Source organism: Strix uralensis, chromosome 15 (genome assembly GCF_047716275.1).
Source record: "Strix uralensis isolate ZFMK-TIS-50842 chromosome 15, bStrUra1, whole genome shotgun sequence".
NCBI lineage: Eukaryota > Metazoa > Chordata > Aves > Strigiformes > Strigidae > Strix > Strix uralensis.
The window spans coordinates 7,577,348-7,600,503 of record NC_133986.1 but is presented as its reverse complement, the minus strand read 5'-3'; the positions used below and the strand labels follow the sequence as shown (position 1 = coordinate 7,600,503).

At 35.2% G+C, this 23,156-nt stretch overlaps 1 protein-coding gene across 1 annotated transcript in view; it reads left to right on the top strand.

Moving 5' to 3' along the window:
- GAS2 (growth arrest specific 2) overlaps positions 1–23,156 on the top strand; it is an 86,307-nt gene that overhangs the window by 43,962 nt on the left and 19,189 nt on the right. Inside the window, exon 6 of the mRNA XM_074884818.1 lies at positions 2,387–2,494. Coding sequence (XP_074740919.1) covers positions 2,387–2,494 — 108 coding nt within the window. The remainder of the gene's footprint in view (positions 1–2,386; positions 2,495–23,156) is intronic.

Below are 23,156 nucleotides of genomic sequence, written 5' to 3'. Positions count from 1 at the left end.
TCCAACCACCTCCTTTAATTTAGAAAGCAGTAGGGATAGAAACAGAATGGAATTCATCCAGCTAGATTCCTGACCTGCACTGCCCCAGACACTCACACTATAAAATAGCAGCAGTGCTCATATAGTCCAGACACAAAATAAAATAGGATATAATTCTTCCCTCTGCTTCCTTACTTGATTTCCAAATTCCACGCAATAATACTTCTGTGTCTTTTGGGATAGTAAGGTAATGGAAGTCTCAATAGTAGGATCAGCAGTGAAGGTCTCATTATCGTCTGTTTTACACCAGTATAAATCTGCTGGCTTTCATTCTCCATAGGCTGAAGATGGCTCAATTTTGCTTACACAGTTCAAAACAACTTTGAACTTGTTAGGTCTGGCTACTCTGGGTTTTTGCTTGCTTAGATGAACCGCAGTAGATGCAGCTATTAAGGCATAGTTCACACTATTCATTTTCAGTTTTGAATTTCAAGGGTGTCTCCAGAGGTGATAAATGCCATGGGATATTATGTCAGAAATCACTGATTTCAGTGCAGCATTTAGCGGGCCATTGCCAAACAGTCCTCTAAGCACAATCCCAGTCTTTGTACCACATTCCAAGAGGTACAGGAATGTACCTTTTGCATCCTCAGCAACCTGCACTTGCAGTTAAGTCATCAACCACTGACTTCATATAAGTTATTCCTATTGTACACTGGCTATCTAAATACTTTGGTTCTTCAGAAATGGAGGATAACGCTTACCCATGATGATAAAAATCGCTGGAATAATTAATCTTAAAATAACTGTGATTGTACATTCAAACTGAGGACAACTCATCTGATACTTGAGAAACACTTTTTGCGGGTAAAATACATGTAGAGGTTCTCTGCTGTTAGTTTTAAACGAAACTTTTCACAAAAATATCATGCCCTGATTTAAAAAAACTCCCAAAGACTAAGAATAGTTATTTAAAAAAATAATCTACAAAGTAATAAACTTATTCACATAAAAACATTGAACAACTTCAGTAATAATTGGAAAGCCTTTAAATCAGTCAACAGGGCTAGTTTCAAAAGCATTTTTGCTCCCTATTCTAGTATAGAAACAATAATTGTTTAACTTTTAATTTATTTCTGGTTTATTTATCATACTATAACTTTATTCTAAAAGCAGATCTGAAACACAGTTGTACTTCAGAAGCCTTTCCTGTTCATTTATTCAAGATAGCCAAAACACCTATCAGAGTGCCATATATTTGCCCTGATTTTTTTTTTTTTCTGAAACAGTTTAAGACTTTAATTTGTTAGCTATTCTGAAAATATTGTTTCCCAGACCTCAGACCATTTGTACAGACCTTGGTTTACAAACTGGATTTGAAAAGGTCTTTGGAATACTATTTCAAGTGGACAAAACTTCCTCTAGGATGTTCCTCTGGCATTTTGCGTTGTCTGACACTGACATAGTAGGTCAGTTTTCATCAAAGAAAACTGCAGTATATGAAAATGCTGCACTAGTTATTGCTGTTCCTATGCAGTAGTGCGATTTGAATGTCAAATAAGAGTTTCTCAACCAGATCTGCTCTTTTGACATTGATGGCTGTGCTACTTCCAGATCACTGAAGAGTACAAGATATACTTTTACTAAGCATTAATGCCTTTAGTAGCACATGGAAGGCCAAGTTTTCACAAGATGCTGATGCAGCTGATGAAAGGCAAGAGTCTAGTTTTCGTCTGTGTTTTCTCAGCCCTTATTGTTAGCAATGATGAAGTAGAGTACTCTTGAGGCCCCTTTAAATTACCCTTGATTACACTAATGCCCTCAGGTGGAGATCAAAGAGTAGTTAACAATACTGGGGAGCATCTTGACGTGGATGTGTGATTGTCACAGTATTCTCTATACACTTTTTTAAGGTCTTAGTGCACTATTTGAAAGTGCCAAGTGAAGGTATTGGGCAGGGCCTTTTATGGATATGCAAGATGCTTCTGTATTTATTAGATTTATTTAGAAGGAAAACTACATCATTATGACATCTTCATTTTGCCTGTCAGCTATATTAGCACTTTGACAGTTGAGCTGATTCAACATAAAATACTGAGAACACATCTACAAAAGTTTGATGCTGAACTCAAATTAGCAAACTGTTTGACTTCAGTTAAACAGTGCAAATTTTATGCTGAACTGTGTGACACTTGTCTCTGTTTTTATGTCATCACAGCTGTAAAATTGTTTTTGATATTGGAAGCACCATAGTCTGAGATTATGGAAATATTAACAAAATCAAGAAAAAAATAAGAAAATATCATCAGTGAGGACTTAGGTCCATGTTATAGAAAATGTCTTCTTGAATGTTTTGATACACATGCTATTTTAAACAGCTTCTATTAATAACTTCTGTGTTTTTCAGGTCAAACACATTTCTGAAGATCCACCTTGTAAATGCCCTAATAAGTTCTGTGTGGAGCGTCTTTCACAAGGAAGATACAGAGTTGGAGAGAAGATCCTCTTTATTAGGGTAAAGGTTTTATATTTTATTTTGTAGTGAATTGCTAGTATCTGCTACCTTCCACTTTACAGCTGATATCACTGATTAACAGTAGAAGATATTTTTGTATTAACTAACACTGACTCATTTTTATGACGCTGTCAGGGAATAAATAAACTACAGTGGGATAACTGACCTAGGGAATTATTAGCATGTGGTAGATACCTCTAACTTTAGGTCCTTGAATTTGCTTTGTCTTTGATCAATGGCAACCAAAAGCCTTCACAAATGGAGATGATGACTTCCTCTCAGTTTGGTTTGAAACAACATCCACTGCATGAAAACAGCTTTTATCCCACTTTGTTTGACTGATGCTATTTAACGGGTCAGGAAGCAGATATTGCTGAAGTAGAGTGAGAAAAACGTTTATGTCCATAGTACTTCATTTGATTAACATATATTTCCAGACCCAGTGTTGTATTTCAGACTTTTATGTAGTATATTAACTCCCATAGCACGAAGTTAATCATTAATATAAATATTTGCTAGCTTTAGTATCCGGCTGAAGTTAGCACAAATATACTATCCAAACACAGTGTTTATCCTCTTCTCTATATATGCTTATGGTAGTAATAATGAAAATATGCTAATCATTTTATTCTGTAGTAGTAGGTTAAGAATCTGATTCATGCTATGCTTCTTTCCATTTTCCTCTCCACGTGTACTAACCTTGAGTAATGACTCTTGCTCTCAAATAACTGTTACCCCTATTTTGCTCAAGGCACACAACTGTGATCTGATAAAACTCAGGATTTAGTACTTGTGAGAACAAAAGAAGTCAGAGGGACTCCCCATCTGTAGAAGTTCCTAGTTCAGCAAAACACCAGAGTGCCTGTTCTGTCATAAACTTATACTTAACTTACAATGAAGTCAAATTTAGATAAGGATTTAGGTTTTCTCATGTGTATAAAGTTGAGAACATGTTTAAGTACTGTGCTGAATAGGAATTGAGAACTCCCAATTAATTCAGTAATAGCTCAGAAAGAAGAAGATTTGTCAGGATTTGTCAGATAGTTTGAGATTTAACATGCTAGTATAAAGGATTAATAGCTTTTCTGTTTTGTAGCCAGTGAGACTTTTTTTTAATTCTTCAGTATTTTTAGGTACTAGTTTTATTACTAGCCTCAAATGACTTTGAAGAAGGTAATGATCATTAACTAAAGATCTCAGTAATCTGGCATGGTATAACACATTTTCTTCCTTTTGACTTTAATTTCAAGTAACAATGTCAAAGTATTTTTAATCTTCTAGTTTTGAGAAACTTAAGTTTTTCTGCCAGAATGGTGAGTGTCAAATTCCCTTTTGCTGGCTTCTTTTTTGTGCAATCTAGTCCAAGTCAGATTTCATTCCAAGTTTGCAAACAAAACGCCCTTTTCATATCACGCTACTGCATTCCAAGTTGAATTGTGCCAAAAAATAACAGTAATATAGATTAGACATTAAACTGCAGTATTAGAGATCATTCTTACAAAACTAATATCACTGGAAACTTGCCACGAACTTCAGTGGGAGCAAGTCCGTATTCCTAGGTTTTTTCAATTCAGTTGTCTTTTGGTTTTGGTTGATTTGAACCTCATTTTAGAGTGCTTCACTGGATCACGGTAAGTTTTTATTTTTCATTCTACATGTTCTTATTGTGTACATAATTAGATTTATTAGCCTTTGTTTGGAATCCTTTGGACACTTGTGACAAAACACATTTGAGATGTGTAGCTGACACTTAATTTTGTTGGTGTCTAGCCCCCCATTTAATGCTGCTGAGGTAGTTCCTCCTATGTTGTATATTCTTTACCCAGCATGACACAGCCAGGTATATACCATTTGTTTATAACCCAGCATGTTCCAGTTGAATTGAGATTGAAAGTGTCATTTTTTTTTAAGTTGAATTAGTATACCCATTACTGTCTCTATTAGCTTTCTCCAGTAACCTCTATAGTATTTAAAACCTCTATAGTTTCAGTAATGCTACAAGCATGCTATGTGATAAAACTTTACAAGAGCTAAGTTTAAAGCTCCTATTAATTGATGGTTAAGATTTTTTTTTCAGAAATTATTTAATAATACTATCTGTAACAAATTCGTTTTATTCTAGTTCTACAAGTTCTTTTAAAAAAAACCAACCAAACCAAGAACAAGTCCAAGTCCCTCTTTTTGTTAATTTATATCTGTATATTGAACAAGCGAAAAAGGAACAGCAAAAAAAATAAAACCAGGCAAAACATAGAATTCATGCAAAAAAATCACATAAAAAATTACACATGTCAATCTAAAGTAAGTTTAAGGAAAAAAAACCTCTGGAATATGTAGCAAAATGCAGGGGGGGCAGTCCTTCAAAATTTCTGTCGTGTGGTAGTAACTTCTTAAGGTAATGGTCCCATTAAAATTACTTGAATAAAGATTATTTTTTTTTAACATGGAAAAATGTTTAAATTTGAGATTAAAATAAACTATGGAAAACCATGAAGTAATGGAAATTATGGGAATCCATGAAAACTTTAAGATACTTAAGTCTGCTGACAAAAAATGCATGTCACAAAAGTAGTTCTTTATGCATGAAGTAGTTCCGTAATGCATAAACTGCACATGATTACAGGCATGCTGTGGTGGCTTAGATGCTAAAAATTTATTTTCAGTAGAAAGTTATCTGCTCATGAATTCTTTTTCCTTTCTGCCATATAGGAATGAAAGAGTCTAAATTCTGCTTACACAAAAATGGTGTAAGACATGTTTTACAATAATGTTAATAACTTGCTTATTTAAAATATTTACAAGAATGTTAATAACTTGCTTATTTAAATTACTAGCTTATTTAAAACTGAGACATTGGTTTAGAATTAGTGAGATCTCTATCTTTTTGCCATTACAATCAATTATTTCCCTATTCACTCTTACATCTACTGTTACGCCATGAAGTACTTTTGGGAACAAGCCTTAATCTTTCAAAGTAGAACTGAATTAATAAGCCTATTTTTAAAAATAAAGAATAACAAGTCATGAAAACTAAACTTGCACAAATGCATGTTTTTTAACTTTGAAAAAAGAGTCATGGAGTTTGAAGTGTTTTCTTCTTGCAGAAGGCAGTAAAGAAGTTATTTAGATTAATAGAGATTTTTATAGTAACAAATGTCAGTCAGACCTTAAAGGTAATTTTTTTAACAGTTTCAGTGGCAAATATTCTTATTTCAAGTTATCTTCTGTTTATTACATGGTATATTCATAAGGATGTACACTTCACAATTAGCAAGCTTCTCAGAAACATCTGTCCTGTTGGTCCATACCTATAATAACATTCAAATCAGGTTCTGCACAATGGAAAAATTATTTCTTTGTGCAACTGGAGTCAGAGTAGATGATATAATGGGTCCTGGCTTTGAAGTCTGTAATTTTTTTCTATAACATATAGGTGTTCTCTACCTTGCAGACTGGATGATAAGCACGTGATTGCTCTTATACTTTTTGACCTTGTACTTTTAATAATTAATTTCACTTAGCATTATTTTGCTGTAGTAATAATAAAATGTTTGTTTAGTACTACCTTCCTCTAAATCCCAGGAAATGAAAGGCATTATTTGCCTGCTACAACACCTATGTAACTTTATCTTGGGATTCGCTATCAAAATATGTGTGTGTAATATATGTGTATATATATATATATATAAAATCACTCTGCAGACAGTCTGGTGTATGTTATTGCCTCTTCCTGCTGAGAAAAATGTACTCATGTAATATTCGGAATCATATTTTACTCCAAACTGTCCAGGTAGGAATGACATACCATCGAAGAACTGTAAATAAGGAAGAAAGTAAAGCAGAGTGATTATATGGTTCTCAAGACTCAAATGTATGGTTCTGCTTTTCCAATCCAAATGCATAAATCATGCTCATAGCTTTTGCTTGGTGTACTTCTCTGTTTTGTTTTGGTTTTTTTTTTCAGCGTAATTTACCTGTCTTTTATTGTTTTCCTTATTCCAAGGATTTTAACAGTTCTTCTGCTTTTCCCAGGTCTATTCACTTCTAGTCTACAAAATAGTTTACCTTTTTAGCATGGAAATTCCTTCCCTAGAGCTTTATCCATATCAAATACCTTTCAGGGATGTTTAAAAACGTCAAAAATGTAGGCAGATCAGGCATTTTAATTGACCTAACTCCAAAGGAGATGTAGTGGGATGCCTGGGAGTTATCTTGTGAGTGAATTCTGAAAACACATTTCAGACCTCAGGACAGTGACAGTCCTTGGCCTCTTCTTGGGGCTTCTAATCTCTGTCTCCTCATGCTTATAGACAAACATACTAATTCTCAGCTCTAGACTGCAAAAGACCCAGGGAAAGGCATGTCCAAAGTCAAGGCGTAATTAATGTCCCAGATCTAAGGTGGTTTTGGAGACCTTCCAGCAGTAGGTGGCTGGACACGTTTTTACTATGTGCCAATTCCTCTCCAACTGCTTTACCCTCACAGAGTAGTTGGCACATTTCAGTCTTTCTTCTGCTAGTGAAGGTGAAATTCTTCTCAACCTTCTCAGGTTTTGTTTTTTGTTTTAAAAAAAAGTCCTTAAAGGGCCCATAAAATTCAGTCCACAAGACTCACAAGCTCTTGGACAAACAGTGATACTGAACATGTCACTGGGGTGACTGGAGCCCAGTGCTGCCTATAGGACAGACAGTATCTTTTTTCTTCTTAACTCTGCCATTAATCTGTTGAGTGACATTAGGCAGACCCCTGCCTTCCCTCAACTTAAGTTACAGCTTGCTTATTCTCATATTTATATTTTCTCTCCTGTTTCTCCCTTTTTTTCCTCTCTCTTTTTTTTTTTTTCTTCCCCTTCCTGCCTTGAGTCTTTCTTGTTCAGGCCTAGCAGTCTTCATGAAGCCAGAAGCCCGTGACATCTCTTTGTTTACTTGTACTTGATGATGCTGTGTTTGCGCTGAATACAAGAGCAGCTACAGTTCCACCATCTGGTTCTGTAAAGACTTGACATTTCTAGTTAAATGGTTGACAGGCTTTCACTGAGGATTAGCCAAACCCATAAAGTACTAGAAATTAAATAATTATTTCTCCCCTCTCTGTCTTGGTTTTATTTCCTGTATTTTTTCCTTGACATGCTTCTTTCGTGAGGCCATTCATGTTAGTTTAGTATCTAGAACTTGTATGTGTTGGGGATAGTTTAGAATTCATGCTGTGAGCAACAATGCTTTGAAAGCATTCATTGTAAACTTCTTTACAAAAAACCCCAACTGTGTAAGTCAAATTCTTAGCTGCTAATTTAATGGGTAAGTGGTGCAGTTACTCCTTCTTAGTTTCACCCAAATGATGTTCTTGTTAGTCTTGGTTGAAAATGTTTTGACAGAATGTCTCACTAATGCAGTATTATGCTGACAGGCTCAGCAGTTTTTCTCACTAACTTAGACCTGTTTGCCGTAGTGACCTCCTTCTGGGGACAATTAAATATTGTGTATTCTTTAATTCCCTGTGTCTCCCTGTGTACGATATTGCACAGTGAGAACTCCACTTGCATGTCTGAAAAATCTTTAGCAAATCATATTTTGCTTTTCTAAGAAATAATGCATGTTCAAGAAGCGTCATGTTCTAGTTCTTGAAATGATTAATACACCTGCAGTAATTTCCTACCAAGGTATTTATAATTTAGGGTCCTAGAATTGAAGTTATAACAATATTAGGTTCCCTGTGTTCGGTGGACAGAAATCTCCCCTGGGAGGTGGCTCAGAACAAGAAGTCGTGGTAGGGTATTCTGAAGCTGTATGTGTAATATCTTTAAAAGCACCACCCAAAAATTCAGCTGACTTCCTTAGCAATGTGAATTGGGCTGAGGAAGCCTTTGGTGTCCTCTTACTGCAAGAGCTGAAGATGGCAAAGCAAGACCTCCCTGGGTGCCCGAGTTTCCTCTCCGGTGAGAATGTGCCAGGGTGAAATTGCCCTTGTACACCAGTCTCAGCAGTGTTTGCTGTGTGGTAAATAATTATACAAAAAAATTCTCAATACTTTAAAGATCAATAAAGATGAGTAACAAAGTCAGATAAATATGTTATGTATTATAGATCTTATTATTTCAGGCCCTTTTTTTCCTGTAGAATGTTGAGAATACAAAAATAGACCAAATTGTATAACTCCCCTCCTTTTTTTTTTTCTGGTCCTCAGACTCCTTTTATATGAAAGGTGCTGGATCAACATCTGCACCTCTAAAAGCGCAGATAGACTGCTAATCCACTACACCATTAGTCTACAGACAAGAATTTGCAAAATTAAAAAGCCTTTATAGTTTATTGTTGAGAACAACAGATTGTGTCCCATAACTTGTATACTGAAAGTGTTAGTAGGAGAAACTATTTCCTTCTTGTTCAGTTAATTTCTTGTTGTGGTTCTATTTAATAGACTAATAATTTTGTAGGAATCCATTTAACACTTACTAGACATTAATACATTTTACATTAACGATGAGACAGCAGTTAATGCTCTCAGTTTGGAAATAGTAAGCCTAATGTATTACAACTGGAGATGCAGCTCTTTCTAGTGTTGCTCTTTAAGAAGGATAGCATTGAGCTTTACATTTTCTTATTTAAAATTCTTCCTTGATGAGGTGGAAAGGTCTTGTTTGACAGTAATGTGAATAATACTGCAGTCAAGGTAAGTACGTCTATCTTTTTATAGAATGATGCTGCTATTTTATGGGGTGAATTAAAGTTAATATTCTTCACTGTAGCTTTAGATAATTAGTATACAATGCTAATTAAAAAGAAAAAAACACACCCTAATTCTTTGTTTTGATATGCTTTGTGTAAAGTATACTTTTACACTATGAACATAACTCATACTACTGTCTAGAGAAGTGACAATAAATGAGGCTTATGTGTTGTTAAACCACGACACATCAGTCAACCAACGTTTCTGCACTGTTCATCAGAGATTCTTATTGAACATTTAGGATTTGGGCATAAAAGTACATTGATTATCTATTGCAGTATTCTTTAGCGTTAAGGTAATGTTCTTAAAGAACTTGTAGTTTATATGGGAATTTCCAACTGGGCTCTATATCTTGACTCAGAAATTATGGTTCTACATAGAACTGAATTGGCCATGATTTAACAAAAATGATATGTAGGCTTTTTAAATATTTAATACAACATGGTTTGGACTTTCCATTCCTCAAATAACAGGAAAAAGTTAAAGTGCATGTCAAAAAGTTGTTTATTTCTTTGTCATTCTCTTATCAGTGTGAAAGCAATGGTTTCTCCTCCTGTTGCATCCAGTTACACTTTGTATGCATTCATGTTGTTCACTAAAACCTATTTATGTCTACTGTATTTTATTTTGAAGCTCCATTGCACCTCTGTGGCAACGTGCAAGATGCATGTAAAGTACTTTTTATGATAAGTAAAGGCAGCAGGATTTTATCCCATGTGTTTATTGATGAGTTTGTCCTCTGTGCTGCCTTCTAATTCTGACCAGTAGAAAAGTAGTAAATGCTTTATTTCCAAATCATCTTTATCACATTGAAATACAGAACACTGTATTTTAATGAGAGCATTCATGATTTGCATACCAATGAATTTATCAACCAGTCTGTTCCACTAGGATATTTTTTTTTCCTAGCAGAAATTGTGAGATGCCTACTCTTCCTAAGGAGACAGGGTGAAGCTGAGTTTTTATTTTTGGTTTTTGTTCTCTTAAGATAGGAATATTGAGTTTTAGAATCTGAGGGCCTCATGAGTGTTGCTTAGGTTTGATGCCTACAGGGTTCTTTCAGTGGAGAGGAACAAACAATTCCTTTCTATTTCTATTATTTTGATTAACTGGATTGTTAATCAATTTACAGAATTACATGGCATTTTTTATTATTTATCTCTTAGATTAAAAATTTAAAGAGTAAACTATCAATTTGAGATAATATTTGTTCTAAACTATGGTGTGGGGTTTTTTACACTGATTTCTTGAGATTCTGTCTGGAGAAGTTATGTTCTGACTGTAGAAGAAATAAAAACTAAAACAAAATTTCAGCTGCATTTATGAGTCAATAGGAATTGATCTCTCTTTCAAAAACCAAAAAAAGTATTTATCAAGAATAAACTCTTCTGGGGAGAAAGGATAAAACAATGAGACATTTATCTGTAACAGTTAAGTACCTTGAAATATTAATCTGTCTAGGAGCCAAAGACTATGAAATAGTCATGATGAATTTAGTGTATCTATCTTATATATGCAATAGTATAGAAATAATACTTTTAGGATATATTGAACAATGCTTTTTAAGTGCAGATTTTTAGATTTCTGTAACTAAATGTAATAAAATTTTCCTTTGAAATCCAATTTCCTGTTAATAATTTAGCACAGTATTAATAGTTAGTTTTACTTCAAATTTTAAATTTTATTTGCTAGTTTAAGTTAATAGTTCAAAAACTGGTTGGCAAATGTTCTTGTTTACAGTAAAAGGAAATTAAGGAAAGAGGTTTTAAGGTTATGTTCATTCTAATTTTATTGTGTGTTTTGTTCTCATATAATGACAATTGCCCCATTCAAGCTGTTTGTGCTGAACATATATAAAATTTAGCTTACGATCAAAATACATTAGCAGGTTAAAATATAGGTTTTACTAGTTCTCCACGGGTAACTGTCAGACCCTAAAATAGACTGTATCAGTTACTGTCTCTGCTTTTGGAACGTGTGACATCTTTGTGTCATGAATGGAAATAGTTGCAGCAAATGACTATCCCAGTTCACATGGGACCAAAATTATGCTTCCATGGCTCCTCCATCAATAGAAATTGCAAATGGTCAAACAAAGTCAACATTTGAGCCTGACTTGATTTTCTGTGGTTTTGCTTAATTTCTTCTTGGCATTAGAAGTAGCATTTTTTGAGTCCAAGTCTGCTTATACGCTTTGTGCATCAAATAATTAATTTTCACAGAAGTTATTTTCTTCACATAGTTTTACTTCTTAAGCAATGGAACATTAAGGAGGCTATAATTACCACCTCTTTGCCTTGATGAAAAGTTTATTAATAATCACATAAATGCTACAGAGTAAGTGCTAACTTAGAGACAGATTTAAGTTGGTAGACAAACACTGAAATCAGTGGTAGCCCACAAAAGCCAAGGGATAAAAATTAAAGATTCTCTAGATTTGCAATTTGGAGTTAAAACTAGATATGAAGTTCTGTTAAAATATATACCCAACATCATTATTTATCCTTATCGGAAAACAACATTGTTTTCTTTACGTAAGTCCAGAAGTGATTGTCTTAGTTTTCCTATATATGTTGATTTTTAAAATGGTAAATGCACAAATTTTTAAAAATTTTTAAACCTTTTTTTAACATCAGCTTGTTTTGCAAATCTCATTGAGACCTAATACGTGTAAAACTGATCTAACGTTTTAAATCATGTTGTGCTTATTTCAGTGGAAGTTTAGGAGCAATGTCTTCTGCTTTTTTATTTTTGTCATTAATTTTTGAAACACAGAGCAAAACAAGAAGAATCTGTTGCTGTAAGGAAGTATTAAATACAGCAAATGTTTTCTTTGGCAAAGATTAGTAAACTCTGGAGATCTCAGATTCAACTATTTATCTGAAAGGTGTTTTCCAAAAAACAGCAACTATTAAACTGAAGACCAGATATAGATTATTCCTCAAGTCATAAATCAGCATCAGTTGATTCAGACTGCTTTGTGGTGTGCTATCTTCTTTTCTACTTGCCAGAAATGGATTTACCCTAAGGTTTAAAAAGCAACTCAGAAAAAACAAAACAAAAAAATCCATGATACCAGATCATTAAAATTATACTATTTTATGAAGTTAGTATTTCAGTCATGGCAACAGATACCGAAGTGCTTTAGTTGTTATAAACACTCTATTTAGATAAAGACAAGCTGAAATCAGAACCGATTGGATCATTTTAGGTTTTACAGTCAAAAATATGCCTTTTATCTACCCAATTAGATACAACAGTATTTGCACTTTTTAAGTCAAAAAAAAGGCAGAACCATTGCCTTAAACATGCCATTTACTGTTAGTTATTAGGTTGTGATTGCTTTTGTAAACAATGCTGAAACAACATTAAGTATTTTTTTAAAATTTGCATTAAGATCTTATTTTCAACTATGACAATGCAGAATAGGGAGAAGGAGCTGCTTCCTCTGCTCTATTTACTACCTAAAGCTTTTGACAGTCTGGCTTTTCTCATATCTTAAACATCTGACCATCTTAACTTCACATGAACATTACTATATTTAAGAGTAATTATTTATTCATAAGGAGACATGTTTATAGATATTTGCAAATGCATAGCCATAATAAATTCCTCTCATTTGAAGAAAGATTTAACAATCTCAAAGATTTTCTAAATATAAAGGAAGTGGTGTTGTGCCTCGTTCTCAAAGTTTTACACATTAGGCTACCTGTGCTTCTTGTAAAGGAACTGGTTTCTACCTCATCTGTGTTCTGCCCCAGAAGCCCCCAATCTGAAACCTTCCCTTTTCCCAATTTTTAAATTGTTCTTTTTTTCTTTTGAGTGAGGTAGATGTATACTACTTGATCTCTACGCATCTGAATTTCAGCCTTCATCCCAAACACAATTTGGAATCTTTCTGTTAGAGCAATGATGCATTTAAATAAGCCTGCTTGCTGCAAATACTTCTGGTGTGGCAGGGAGGCGCAAGGATGTGACATGTGGCCAGGGCCTTTTGGCTGTAGCAACTGGCAGCTTCCTGGTCCCCTTCTACTAGTGTTATTTTACATGGAGAATATTTACAGATCACTTAAAGATGACCCCGCTAAGTCACAAAATGAGTGTTTATTGTAATTTTTACTTTTTTAAAACTGACACAGACATTTGTAATACTTTGATACCGTTTTGCTCTAACACACTGCTTTTCATGGAAGACATTTTTGCTCAACTTACCTGATACGGTATACAGTATCTCTTCAGGTTCCGAATCTCTCCTTGTTTCCTTCAAGGGAACACATTCAAAAAAGTTTAAATTGTAGTAGTTATTCTTTTTACAGCTTAGGTTTCTCTTTCAATATTGTACCTGAGAAATATTTTGTCATTAGCTAGCCTGTTACCCAACCAGTTAAACTAATACAGCTCACTTAGTTTCAAACATTATAGTTGATCATAAGATTTGAATATTGTTTTAAAAAGTAAACTGAATCCTTTTAACTATATCATAGAATTTTAAAATTTGTAACCTAAATGTTTCCCTGTCAAAAATTTCTTAAGTTTATCTTGCTGACGCTTCTTTTTATTTTCATTATCTGATCATCAGTACAATGATCTGTATTGTTTCATTTCTTCATCGATCTTCACTGTATTGGACAAATTCATTTTTTTTAAACATGAAACAAAAATAGCTGATATTTCTGTGGAACCTGACTGACTTATTGAGGACCTGTTTCATAATGCTTCCAACTGTATTACCCTTTTGTACAGTCTTACAAAACTACTGATGTTTTCATATTCTGTTTTCTGGCTTTGGTTTGGGTCCCATCCTCCATGTATTTAAATCTTGTTTCAATCCATGAAGGAGTTTCTTGGTGACACAGTGATGAAGAGTAGCGCCTGGGTGAAGCTGACCCTTCATAAGGTTGCACACTCAACTGAAAGGAATCATTTGGTTCCCTGGGTACTCAAAAGTCAGGTGGAAAATAAGCTGTCCAGAGTCCACAACAGTATTTCACAATTACTTTTATTGCTATTTCCTTATCATTCTAGGTTAGTAAGCACTTTCCAACACATTAAGGTGGATGTTGCTGAGATCTCACAGTGTTATGATGTAAGGACTGGCAGGCAGGTAAACTGAAATTAGAAGAAAGGAATAACACGTTTAAAAGTTTTACAACTTCAAGATAGATCAGTAAAATTCCATATTGAAAGCCTGGAAAAAGTGAGGCTAAAAAAGATTCCTATGTGGGGGGAAAAAATAAAATCCAACACAAATCCATCAGGATTATCAGTATTCCTGGTTTGATACTCTGCTAGCTGGCTGAGATTCATCAAGGAAGTAGGAAAGGTAATATACAACTGGAATGTTTTAGTTATGCAAATATAAACATGAAGTGAACAAAAGCCACTCCCATTTTTCCTTTTTGTTAGTATAAAATTTTCAATCTGTTTTGTTTATCTTTTTAACATGGCTCTCTGTTCTGGGAAAAATTTTCAATGTGGAAACCAAAACAGATATTCACTAAACTTGTTGCAAAACTCATGTCAGTGGATTTTTCAAAATGAACATTGATTAGACCATCTCTAATTGTCTAATCTAATTTTGCTGTACATGGAAAAGCACAGCAAAAATTAAAAAGCACAACACATTGCCTTGGGATCCCTAAGTGTTCCTGGCTGGTACAGCAGCCTGTTAAATGCCAACAGCTTATAATTTCCACTTGTAAATAAGGTCAATTTCTCTCTTTTGGCATGTTTAGAATGGTGTTCATTTTCTATGTGCCATCAAATATCTTTCCAGTCTGTTCCCTGTTGAAATACAAAAAAAAAAAAAAAGAAAAAAAAAAAAAAGATGTAGTGAAAGCCAATGGGATCTGTGAGTGGAAAGTAAAATTAATGTCTAAAAATAAACTCCAAGACAGTTTACAGCTTCAGCTAAAAAAACCAAATGAACGCCCCCCTCCCCACCTCCTGATGTCAAGGCATAATTACTATTATGATTTCTTCTCTGTATACATGTAAAACACAGACATCTATTGCAAAGAACAAAAGAATAATCCCAGCTGGCCTAAAAAACCTTCTTTGCAAGAAGTATGTATTTTAAATATCAATATTTTGTTGTGTCTAAGGTGTAGAACTACAGTGGCATTTGGGATTCTGTGTAAAATCTTCTAACCAAAGTCACATAAATCAGGTACAATGACAGGCTGGCATTTTAGTTAAAGCAGGTTTTTCAGAAATGACTATGCTGTTTGTGCTAATTTCTTGGTTCATGTTACTTAACACTGTGATTTACTGAGGGGCAAGAGGGAGAAGGAGCCATTTGGCATTTCATAAGGGTACAGAGAACTCTGTTTCTGTTTCCTTCCCTCCTCCCCGCCCCAGTCTCTCAAAATATATATATATATTAGCAAGCCAAAGAATGATATCATGGCGCTTTCATGCTGAAAGTGTACATTGTTCTCAAGTCTCCCTCCTTCTCTTTAGTCTGCTTTGGTAGAGTGGCGGTTTGGGGATTTTTTTTTGTGTTTAAATTAAATATAGCGTTTGCAAAAGATGCTATAGAAAGTCCTACGTAAGACAACTCTGAGTATCAGCCCTGATTTGGAAGGAGTCCATGAAAGCCTGGTCTGCATGTATTGATAGTTGTGTTTCATTATCTTACAGTTTCAGGTATAGTGTAGCTAAATTGCTTAGGGTTACTGTCTTACTGGCCTAATTTTAGAATACATTTTCCAACTAAGGAAAACTAATAGGAAAGTGGGGGAGTGGGTTGGTTGTTTTGGATTTTTTTAATCAGATATAATTTAAGCATTTGGTCTTGACCTAAGTGTAATTCCCTTGCAAGCAGTGGAAAAACAAACAAACAAACAAACAAACTCTGGAGTTAAGTTGGTTCTTTGGTTCTCAGTGCTTCAGCGAATCCCATCAGTGCAAAAAAGCTAGTACAGATGAGTAAACTGCCAGTGGAGTACCTGAGTATGTATAGAACTGTAGGGGAAAGACCTTTTGTTAAATTGCTAAACATCCAGATCCCTTCTTCCAGCTAGTGAAAAGCATTGCAAAACACCCTTAACATACTGACTAAGCTTGTTATACTGTTTTTTTTTAAGTTCTCTGTCTTTTCTCTACTGGGGTTTCAATTTTGTCCAAAAAAGCTGGCCTGAGGGTTAAGCAAGATGAGATGCCTTCAAGCTCAAAGCTTTGTGCTGTGTTACATGGTGTCTGTGGTATGAAATCTTTGCTGTAGGAAGTGTGGAGATCAAGTGTTTGAGCCAGGTCTGGCAATGTATCTATTTCTATATAAAAGGTTGGTCAGTGAGTTCTTCTGTGAAGCCAAGAGTCTGGCTGTATTTGGCTTAGAGCCATCAAGTAATTTTTTGCAGATTCTAGTGAATATTAATGTATTGACGTTTCAGGAATTGTTACATCATATCCCCATTTTATTAATACGGAAATAAAGAGTCCAGTACAAAAAGGAGTCTATGCTGATGATGAAATATGATGTTGATGTGAAAATAGAAATAATTGCATTTTTACACTGTCATCTTCCCAAGAGGAATTCATTTATGTTTCTTAGCTGTTAAAAATGCATATTACCTGCTTAAGAGCTGTTATGAGAAGAAAATAATATGGGAAGCCTTCCTTGGATCTGGTGCTTAGCATCAGCAGGCCTAATTAGCATTAGGCCCCATTGTGAACTTTGTAAGAAACAGGATGAGAAGATAAATCAGTTCAAATTTATAAATACTCTTCTGCCTTTTCTTGGTGCTTGAATTTCACCGTTGTTTCTCCAATAGTTACCATTGGATTTTTAGTTACTCTCCCAATCTCCCAAGTTTAGATTTTTTTTTTTTTTTCCTTTTGAGAAATAGCTCTTGATCTATCCTAAAGGCCTGTTTAGTGCCCTAACTGCTCCACAAAATGCCTATGGCTTCAAGCAAGTTCAGGCTAGCTGACCTTCTACTTCTGCACATAAGCTGGTCACCTAAATGTTCTGACTGACCTGAGTGCAGCCACCTCCTCTTGGTGTCATCCGACTCTGCCAAATCCCCACCTTGAAGAGCAATCTGTGAAATTGCACATTTCGATTTTTATTTTTTTTCTCTCCTTCACTTCAATATGCCTTTTTAAATATTCTACAATATTCAAGGACCATGACATTCAATCTGCTTTTGAAATAAATATTATCTGGGTGATTGTTAGACACCCAGGGTGAATTAAAGGAGAGAACTCTGCCCTTTAAATATTGTAAATATAAGAAGGGAATGTTGATTAGATCTTCTCTTTTCTGGCCCTGAATTGGAAATTTTTATGTCTATATGCTACTTTCTAATCTAGTCAAACTGTTTTGCAGAACATATACACTATAGTGAAAAGAATAAATTAAAATAGCATATGGTGAGAGACACTGTGAAGACAAAGATCAGTGCACAAGGATTCAGTAGAAACAAATCTCCCCAGTGCTGAGAAACTGATTTCTCAGATAGTACCATTGAAGTAAGACCTGGGTTTTTTTTTCATAAAATACATGCCACCAGGATCTGGCTTAGTGACTGTATCTAAGTTGTCATACAGTTGCAATGGATGCACTCATTCACTGTTTAATATGTTACATTTGTAGAATTTCATATGTGATTTCAGGAAGTCAAGAATTGTCACGCTTCATGTTTAGATTGTATATATTTTGAAAATAATGCTTTGTTCACTGTGGATGGACTAAGGGATCATAATAATTTAACAGACCTGTAGATTCAAGTAAGATTTTTAGGAGCTGCAACAGGTTTCTTCTAGTCAGCTTTGACTATGTTTAGATTACGAAGTAGATGTCATTTTGGGCACACAGGGTTTCTTGAATATCCACATTAAGTATGCAGCTGGAGCTGTTGTGGCTTTTTTTTTCTGTGGAAACCTGAAAGTAAGAGGGGAGATAAAGTTAAAAAGAAGTATTTCATTCTCATGAATTAAGATATGGCCAGGGCACACCATACAGACATGGAACATCAGAAGTGCGTTCTACCCCACAGTTCAGATGTAGCCTCAATGACTGAGAGAATATTTGAGAAGGCATTTCAGCCAAGAATGTTTCCATAGCTTTTTCAGGCTTTACTGGAGCATCAGCTGATCATCTTATCAGAAAAAAAAAAAAAAACAACCCCTCCACCCCCACCCTCCAGTCACAAATGTTATCATTGTCCAAGGTCATCTTGTAAACATTCATTAAATTGTCTATTGGAGCATTATCAAAGGAAAATCTATTATGCTGACAGTAAGCAAAAATCACTTCTCTGAAGGAAGTGAAATCTCAAGATGAAGTATGCAAGTATCCTTGCATACTGGATTTGTCTAAAGGTAGTTCTTCCTTTTGTTAGACGGATTTTTTTTTTTTTTTAAAGGAGTCGTTCCTGCTATTGAAATCATGGTTAAGGAGCATACATGCAATAGGAGTACTGTTTCTGTCCCTATCATGTGTACCCGCTCTATCTCCTGCAACGTAGGACTAAATAGTATACCATTTATTTGTGCTTCTGAGTAAGTGAAAACTGGGTTGTGTACCTAAGACCACAGAGTCACATACGGTCTGGCTATACACGAACTAGCACTGAGGAAAACACCTTTGCCAGGAGAGTCAGTTCTAAATCAGAAACAAGTTAACATAATAAAAGGGAAAGGATAGAAACTCCAGGCTACTCTGTTACAGTAATCAGTGCCTTTTTGGCAACTAGCACATTTTCCCATTCCAAGATCTTTGCCAGAACCTAAAAAGATCTTTCTTCTGGTATTTGCGGAAAGATATAAAACTGATGAGTGCAAAGAGATCCAACATACTAGAATATATACAACAGGGGATTTCCATATGACTAAATCTAAGTGCCGTCAAGTTACAGCTGGCAGCTATCAAAACTAAACTAAATTACTAATACTAACTTTAAATAATTCATTCTTGTGTCAGGAGAGTTATCAGAGTCCTAAAATTATTAAATATCCTAAAGAAAAAGAGCATGACATGAAAAATCTGTGCACTGTTTAAGTCGGATTTCTTCTCTACTTGACTCCATTGGTTCTTTATCTTAACTTGCACACCAAGGAAGTGGCTTTTTTTGGTAGCACTCACAGCACTTAAACGAATTTCAGGGCTTGGCACCTGGTCAGGCACTCACGGGTGTCATGAAAATACAGTACAGTAAACTGTCCTAGAACACATTCCAAAGATAAACTTGGAATTCTGCAGAACAAAAGTGATAGTATTACCATGATTTTTTCCTGGATCCATCCTGTGGAAAAGTGAGGATTAGGCACAAATTTAATATCAGATGTGCTGTCAAAGTAGGGCTGAGGAGAACAGAAACATCAGTATTTTCTCTTTTATCACCCAAATTTACCAAACTGGTAAATCTTGGCAGGTTCATGTCCATGTATTAATAGTCTTATGTCAAAACAATTAAAAGGTCAACATTACACATCAAACTAGATGAGACTGTGATTTCAGCTGAATTTCAGTTTGGACTAAACTGTTTTAAAGGAAATGCCTGATTTAAAAAAAACCAAACAGATGGGTACAGTTTAGAACGTTATCAAAGATTTGTTAATGTTCCTGAGAACTGAAATCACTGTAATTGTATGTTCAGTATTGTTGGAGTAAATAGTGTAAGACTGTATATGGGGTGCTGGTAAGGAGGTCCAAAAATGGGTGTAATGACTGTGACAAAGTAATTATGTGTGTGAAATGAAATAGTCAACTTTAATATGTAAAATTCATACATTTTGTAAGCTGAAATGCAGATCCTTCATTTCTCTATGGCACTATAATTTCAGAGTAAACCCATTTTAGATCCAAATGCATTGGAAATTTGATTCAAGATGACTGCGAGTGCTAATCTGATCCCAGCAAGAAAGGAAAAGGTAGAGCAAAAAATCTTGGTAATAGTGAAAGATCGTGCAGCTGTGTTGTCATATGTTAACTTGTGCTTATGCTACCCTCGTCAATGCAATTAAATCACCTTTGATTTGCATCTGGATGACTGTTTTTAGAAGCTGGGAGAGTAACCACATGCGGATTTCCTGCTTTCATGTTGTATCAGGAGTAAATTTTGTCCACTTAATATGCTAGTTTAAATTCTCCAACCATTTGCACTCTTCTCCAGTTCTTGTACCTGGTATGTAATTTCCAGTATTATTTCTGCTGTGACTAAATTTGGCCCGAAGACTTCCGTGCAAGCTGCAGTCACTTGAACTATGGTGGATTTGAATTTAGGTAATATACTACAGATTGCACTTGACTGGATTTGGCTCTATAGCCAAATATATATATATATATTTGGATCTATAGTCAAGACCAATGATTGCAGTCTCAGATAAATAATTTCTGGTCTGTAATACCTTAATTTTATTCAGAGGTGTTTATTCCATTCAGATTGTTTTCACAATTTTTTAACACATTAATATAGCTTTGGTTCGTTACTTACAATGTTGCTTTCATAGATTTGTGGTGACATAATTTCATTCCAACGTTGTAACATCATACCCCATAGACTCACACTGACATCATTTTGAAAACTTTGAGAGCATGCTTTGTACTATTTAAAGGAAATTAAGCCGAAGTATAAACATTATTGAAATTATGCTACCCTCGTTATCCCCTCATTACCCCAGTGTAAATCAGAAGACATTTAAAGTAAACCCATGGAGTTAAATAAGTTTATTTCAGGCCCGTTCATTTAAAAGAATAATATCTAGTCTTAATTCAAGCAAGATCTGATAAAATAATCTGTTTCTAGATACTTTCCAAATGTAATTTTCTTGGTTAGGCATGTAGCTCTGTTGATTTAAAAAACAGGGGCTGGAGGCAGGAGGCAGTTTCCAAATCTCTGCATCCTACTTTGGGACATCTGTGACTGTTTTCATAATTTTGGTGTTGCCCTGAACTGGTCATATATAAGATGGTGGAAAACAAATCTTGAGACTTTTGTGTTCTTTGTCTATTAGATCTTATCTAAAACCACATGAACTAAGGTTTCCAGCAAACTAGGAGTCACAAACCAGAAGGAATCTGAAGCACTCTATAAGCAGCCAACCTGTATCTTGAGGTACTTGTGCTTTGCAGAGGTTTTCTGAAGTATCTTAGAGAATCCTGACAGATCTTGTGAATGAAATCAGTCAGTGATGATTGCAGGAATGTTATCTAAATACTGCCAGCTCACCGATCTCCCTTTACCTCTGTTGTAGATGCTAGTAACCAAAAGATTCTTCTCTGCAATAATTTTCACACAAAACCTGTAGCTGTGCCACTTCCAGTGGTAGGTCAATGTGAGCCGTTATTATGGTGGGATGGAGTTGGTAGTGTACTTTACTACTTGGGATCTTAGTTTCTTAGATAATGTTTGTTCCCTTATTGTGTTATTTAATTCCAATTTACATGGCACTCAAAAATGTTTGTATTTAGACTGTACCAAATATGTAAAGGTATATTGCAATCTTAAAAGAAGTTGAGCTGGAATTTGACAACAGTGAGAACGTTGTGTTGCTAGAAGAGATAACTATCAAATTTGGGGGGGAACTGACATTAGAGTGAGGCCATAGGACAAGTACAGTGCAGAGACTTGCTGGCACTCAAGGCTAAGATAGAGAAATAATGTGAAAAAGAGTGAAGTAAAATATACAAATGATGCATTTTTCAAAGACAGCTGCTGTACAGGTGAAAAAGCCCATATAAACCTGGGCTGAAATTAATCAAAAATAGCTGTTAGAATGAGTGTATAATATACTGATATTCGGTATAATTAAGTATACTTAAATATCAGTTATTAACTACTCTCTGTTTACCAGATATATGACAAATAATAGAGGAGATAGAGACATATGCATATCATGACCATTAATCTTAGAATGTTGGTGGGTTCATGTTTTTTACCTTACTCTACTCTGCCTACAGGGTTTATAAATCTAGGAAGGCATTTTTCAAAAGAGGAAAAGGACACCTAGCTGAATGGACCTGTAGAGGTGGAACTGTATAAATTCTGGGGGGAAGAAAAAAAAAGTCTTTTTCTCTTTCTAGCTATTCTGCCCATGATTTGTCCTTTTGTCCATGTACCATCTTTTGTATACATGACATACCCTGGATGAGGCAGGAGTGGCATTGGGCTGGAGCCCAGAGTTCCTTACTGCTGACGACAAGTAGTGAGGGTATAAGGTGCTTAATGCAACGTGGTGCTCTCCTGCAACTCATCAAGGGAAGGAGGTTGAGTCTGGAGTGGTGAAAACATTCCTACCAGAGAGAGCGTGAGGAGACGGGATTACAGCTCCTGCTGCACTACACCATGGGGGGAAGCAATTGGAGGCCAAGCCTTCACTCCATGGTCCAGAACTTTTTTGGAAGAGAGTCAGACTAGAAGATCTGTTTCAGTATATTGGGATTTAATTTACATCTCTATAGAGCTAGATTATGCTACTTAGATTTTTTGGGCAGATCAACCAAATTACTTTTAGGGTGTGAGTTAGCAGCATGTCATCTACTCCACAAGTGTTCACATGCAGTCTTTCACCTTAAGGTAAATGTTAAGTAATAGTCCCTACTGGACTGATACTAAAATTATACTGCACCTATTTGAATAATATTCTGGCCTCAGAATACCTGAGAGCTAGGAGACTCGGGCAAGAACTGTTCCCTGTTTTCTCCTCCTTCCCATTTTAGAGTACTGGATTACGTGGGGCACTTGTAAAGAGAAGGCTTGCACCCTTCTCCGTTTCAGTACTTGTTCCTCTGTGCTTCCATTCTTTGGCAGGTTTTAATTTTCTCTCACCTATAATGCAGAGAGCAGATTTCTCTAAAGCTTGTGGATTGTGGAAAGTGAAGGGGAAAAAAAATCCTGTAGAGGAAAGATGGAGGAAAAATAGATGGATTAAATCATTGAAATATAAGCCATCCTTAAACATGATAAATGTACCTCGCTGGTGTTTACTA